Source organism: Crocuta crocuta, unplaced genomic scaffold, assembly GCF_008692635.1.
Source record: "Crocuta crocuta isolate KB4526 unplaced genomic scaffold, BGI_CrCroc_1.0 scaffold1688, whole genome shotgun sequence".
Lineage (NCBI taxonomy): Eukaryota > Metazoa > Chordata > Mammalia > Carnivora > Hyaenidae > Crocuta > Crocuta crocuta.
Window position 1 is genome coordinate 36,439 of NW_027530200.1, and position 5,217 is coordinate 41,655.

Here is a 5,217-nt window from a genome sequence, read left to right on the forward strand (position 1 = left end):
TTGTGGGAGACCACTTCTGTCTCTAGACTGTAATGCCATTTTATTTTGTGGCATCCAGGCATTTCTGGATTCTGCCATGGTCCTCAGCCTCTAAGTGATGAAAGCATTGCCCTACCTGGCTTTCTGATTTGGGTTACTGACCTGGCTTTTCTGACCTGGGTTTCTAACATCTTGAACACTTTTAGGGACAAGTTACCCACTACTTCATAAGGTATCTCACTCTGGTTTCAAAAACAAGAAACATTTTAAAACAACTTATGCCAGATCCTAGGATACAAAGAAGGAAACCTCATTTTTGTTTATAAAGTACTTGGAGTATCTCTCTCTCTCTCTCTCTCTCTCTCTCTCTCTCTCTCTCTCTCTCTCTCTCACACACACACACACACACACACACACACACACACACACTGTCAAAACTGGAACAGCTTTAATAGTTAGAAAGCTACTTCTTAGTTAGAACCCTAAATCTATTTCCCTTTTGTTAGCTGGTCACCTTTCTGTTCCTTTGAGTCTCTACAAATATTTGAGTATGATTAACGTCTCAGTCTATCCTTGCTTCCCAAATCTTATCTACCTAAGTTAAACATCTCCAGTTCCTCTATGTATTCCTTGTTTTACATCATTTTGAAGCATTTTTAAGCATTTGTTTGAATGTGTCTGTTTTTCTTAAAATGCTGAGACTTGAATATAGATATAATCTGATCAGATCAGGGTAGGACTATTATATTTCTTTTCTTTTAATGTTTTATTTATCCTTGAGAGAGAGAGACAGTGTGAGCATGGGAGGGACAGAGTGAGAGAGGGACACAGAATCTGAAGCAGGCTCCAGGCTCCGAGCTGTCAGCACAGAGCCTGACGTAGGGCTTGAACTCATAAGCAGTGAGATCATGACCTGAGCTGAAGTCAGACGCTTAACCAACTAGGCCACCCAGGTGCCCCAGTACTATCATATTTCTTATTCTGGGCCTCACCCCGCTGTTAGCGCAGTCTAGACCCCTATTCTTCTTTTATGGCTTTCATTATATTGAGTGATATTAAGAAAAACAATTCCTTTTCACATACATTGTTATCAAAACACATATCATCCTTTTGATTCTTGTGCAGCTAATATTTTAAATCTAAGAATAAATTCTTACTTCTATTAAATTATTCAGTTTTTTTTTTGTTTTGTTTTAGCCTTTATGTTCCTGTACCCACTGTTTGTTAACTGTATAGTCTAGAATGAGTCATTATCTCTCAGGGGCTCAGTTTCCTTATCTGTAGAAAAGGGATCAGATCCTGTTTTCATTTTTATATGCTTATTATCTCATCTGTTCTGTTAGCTATTCTTCTTAGCTTGGTGCATTTTGTACATTTGATAAGCATCTCATCTAGTTTTCATCTAAGTCATTCCTCAAAAATTTTGGTCAAGACAGGGTCTTATATGGCTTGTCATGCCTTGAGAGACTTCCTTCTAGAAAAGTACCTGTCTAGACTTCTTCATGTCTTGGTTTGCTAGATTTTAATTTGTTTCTGTTCTCTGAAGTTAAATATCTGGACCTAATAATCATATGGTTTCAGTAGATTAAAGGAAGCTGATATTTATTACATGCTTTTTTATTTACTTTAGTCTTTATATTAACTTCATTTTGATAGATGACCTAAAAGTTGAGCTTACTCAACTAGCTAGTGTTAGACCTGGAATGTTACTTTATGCTCCTGCTCTGTCCATTGTGCTACAGCCACCAGTCCTGGGGCATTTCATTCTCTGTGTGTTTTAAATTCTGTACATTTTACTGAAGTGTCTTTTTATAGTCAAGATATTTTTGTGTTTAGCTAATCAGCAGAGGTTGATTTACTACCCTAAGTCTAGTGAATAGTTATGTAACCCAAATTGACAAACTGTTCAAGTTTCTTGAAATAGTTTTTAAGTAATTTAGCAGCCTCATTAAAAAGTTACAAACAGAATGTTGCAAATTATATAAACCCTATATATTCAAGTAATCTATTTATTCAAGTGCTTTTCTGGACCATCCTGTGTGCCAGGCACTGTGAATGCAACAGGACACTTGTCCTTAAGGATATCTCAAGTGGGACCTTTACTGATATAATTTGCTATAAATTACTATATTTCCTTAAAAGTAGTAAAATATGCTTTAAAATAATTATGTTGGACTTAATACTTTAATGTTTCATTAGTAAATTTGTCATTGCTGAAGAAAAGTCTGGATTCTACTGCTAAACTTACAAACTACTTGAAAATACATACAGTGCTTTGATTTTTACTAACTGTTCCTTTTTATGCAGTTACTGATTTTCTTTAAAAGTAGTAAAAGAATATTATAAAATATTATATCACCTTTAATGTTTTAGTGTTTTTGTAGTTTGTCATTGGTGAAAAAAATCCAGTTTTGTTTTGTCAAACTTAGAGCCTACTGTGTTTTAAAATTTGAGGTAAGGATACAAAATGGTGATATAATTAATTTATTAGATGGTTATTAAAATGTGTTTGTTGGAATAGTAAACTTGTCAATAAAACTATGATTATGAAGTATTTTAGTCACAAACACTGTTGACAGCTCCAAGATTTCTTACCTTCTCAAAATTCTCTGTTCCCTTGGCTTTTATTTAATGCTTTATTACCCTGGTTTTCTTCCTTTATCTTTAACCATCCCCACTCCTGTAAAAAATATTTTCTCCTTTCTGCCCCATAGTGTATGTGATTTCCCAAAGCTCTCTTCTGGTTCTTTTCAGTTGCTCTTATGACAGCAGGACAGAAAGAATAGGAGGAGGCAGAACGTAGGGGTTAGATCATAAAGTGTCTTATAACCCAAGTCAGGTAGTTTGAACTAAGGGCAGAGCGCAGCCTCTAGAGGATTTTAAACAGAAAAGTAACATGATCAGATTTTATTATTTTTAATTTTCAATTTTAATTACAAAAGTAATACTTGTAAAAAATTCAGACATTACAGAAGTGTAGAAAGTCTACTCCTTCCCTCATCATCAAGCCTGCTTCCTAAGGACAACCACCATTAGTAGTTTGAAATTGTCGTTCTGGCCTTTTTTATTTTTTCTGGCTGTATATAATCATACATATACAGAGACTTTTTTCTTTTTAAAGAAGAATGGAGTAAAATCTGCATTTTGGAAAGGCCATTATAATATGGAGGACAGATTGGAGGGAGGCAAGGGTAGAAGCAGGCTGATAAATTAGGAAACTATTTTCATAGACCAGGTAAGAGAAGATGGGGCTTTAACTTGGGTTAAGGTAGTGGTAGTGGATATAGTGAGGAGAAAATGCATTTGGGATATATTTAAGAGATAGAGTCAGTAGAACTTGCTGATAGATTTGGGGGGAATAGTAGAGGAAAGAGTGGACTCAAGGATAAAATTAAGGTTTTGGCTTAGGCAACTGGTTAAATTCACTGAGATGGAGAAGACTGAAAGAAGAATAGATTTTGTAGGGAAAATGGTGAGATGAGTTATATTTGGATACACTGAGTTTGGGATACTTGTGCATTATTCAAGTAAAGATGTCCAATATATGTTTCAGAAAGGGAGTGAAACATTTGTATTAAGAGATAACATGTTTAGGAGTTAATAGTATCCAAATGGTAAATAATAGAAATAGAATAGAAAGCTTGCCTGGGGGAAAAATTCTAGAGAGAAAAGTAGATGAAATCCTGAAGAACTCTAACATTTAAGGGACAGAAAGAAGAATAGGAGAATCTGCCAGAGAGGTTATAGGTATGATATCAGAGGCCAAGAGAAGAGAATTTTTTGAGAAGAGAGTAGTCAACAGTGTCATGCTGCAGAAAGTAAGACTAGGACTAAAAAAAGTCCACTGGATTTGGTAATGGGGCCATTGGTCACTTGATGAGAACAAATTCTGATATGGGAATAGAAACCAGATTTCTGTCCAGTGTGCTTCATATCTAAACAGTCACTGAATCCTGTCACTTCTTTTGTTATTGTCTTTCCCTTTCTCAGTAGCACTTCTTTCCATTTTTTTTTAGTACTAGACCGTTTACATAGTCTTCAAATTAATAGCAGTTTGAGCACCTACTCTCTCGTAGACTCTGTTGGAAATACAAAGACATGTAAGATATGATTCCTTTTCCAAGGAGGGGGAAGTAAGGGGGAGAAGGGAAGTAGTTTGAGCACCTACTACATGCCAGGCACTTGTATGAAAACTCCTTTAATTCTCACAATAATCCTGTGAGGTCAATAGCATCCCTCCCACCCTTTTTAATAGAAAAGGAAACATACTCAGAGGTTAAGTGACTTGCCCAAGGTCACACAAAGAAGTACAGCTGGTATTTGAACTAAAAACTGTTTACCTCCCATGCCCATGTTTTTTTTAAATAATGCTTTGTTGCTTATGATCTAGGTTATAAGAAGATAAAATTGCACAAAAGTTAGAGAGCAGTTAATTTAAGCAATAGATTCAAGATAGTCATAGAAGAAACACCACTATATGATTGATTGTCACATAAATTGTATAAATGATAATTGCTAGACTTTAAGAAAATCTTCAGGATAAAAATTCTTATTTTTCATTATTCCTCCTTGTGATTTTTGGTGCCTGGCAGAGAGTAGATGCTTAATAAATGTTTGAATGGATTCAGAGGGAGTGATGACGGTAAGTGGGGGTGGCCAAGTAGGGCTTTAAGAGGAGGTGGAATTTAATCTGGGTCTTAATAAATGAATATAACTTTGAAAGAGAGGTGGGGAGGACTTTCTAGGCAGATGAACAGAGTAGGCAAAGTATAGAGTGGAGAGAGAAGTATAAGGCAGAGGTCGCAAACAGGCAGTCTGTAAGCTGGATAAGGCCTGTAGATATGTTTTGTTTGGCCTGTACAGTGTTTTAGAAAAATTGGAATTAGTTATTAATATGTAAAAGTTTCCGTAAAAATCTGGATTTCCCACTACTATTGAAAATTTTAAAGATATGATCATCTTGATCCCACATTCATGCCTGACAAATGAGTGAGAGTTGAGTCATTGAGTAATTGCCACCCACTCCAGTCATCCGCTTGGATGGATGTTTACTCTCCGTACATGATTATCTTTGCTTTTGTACATTTACTGGCCTGGCCCATATTAGCAAGTTTGCGACCCCTGGTGTAAGGTATTTTGGGGGTTTGGGAGGTAGTGGGGTTGGGGAGGAACTCTGAATAAACCAAATTGGACTGAAGCAAAAGGCTTTATTAATGTGACTCATTGGGGAAAACAAAG

General features: G+C 35.9%; 1 protein-coding gene across 1 annotated transcript in view; it reads left to right on the forward strand.

Moving 5' to 3' along the window:
• The window catches only part of LOC144232487 (ras-related GTP-binding protein B-like), a gene marked incomplete at its 3' end in the record, with an annotated part of 15,626 nt that overhangs the window by 6,750 nt on the left and 3,659 nt on the right, over positions 1–5,217 (forward strand). The window contains exon 4 of the mRNA XM_077765323.1: positions 3,996–4,079. Coding sequence (XP_077621449.1) covers positions 3,996–4,079 — 84 coding nt within the window. The remainder of the gene's footprint in view (positions 1–3,995; positions 4,080–5,217) is intronic.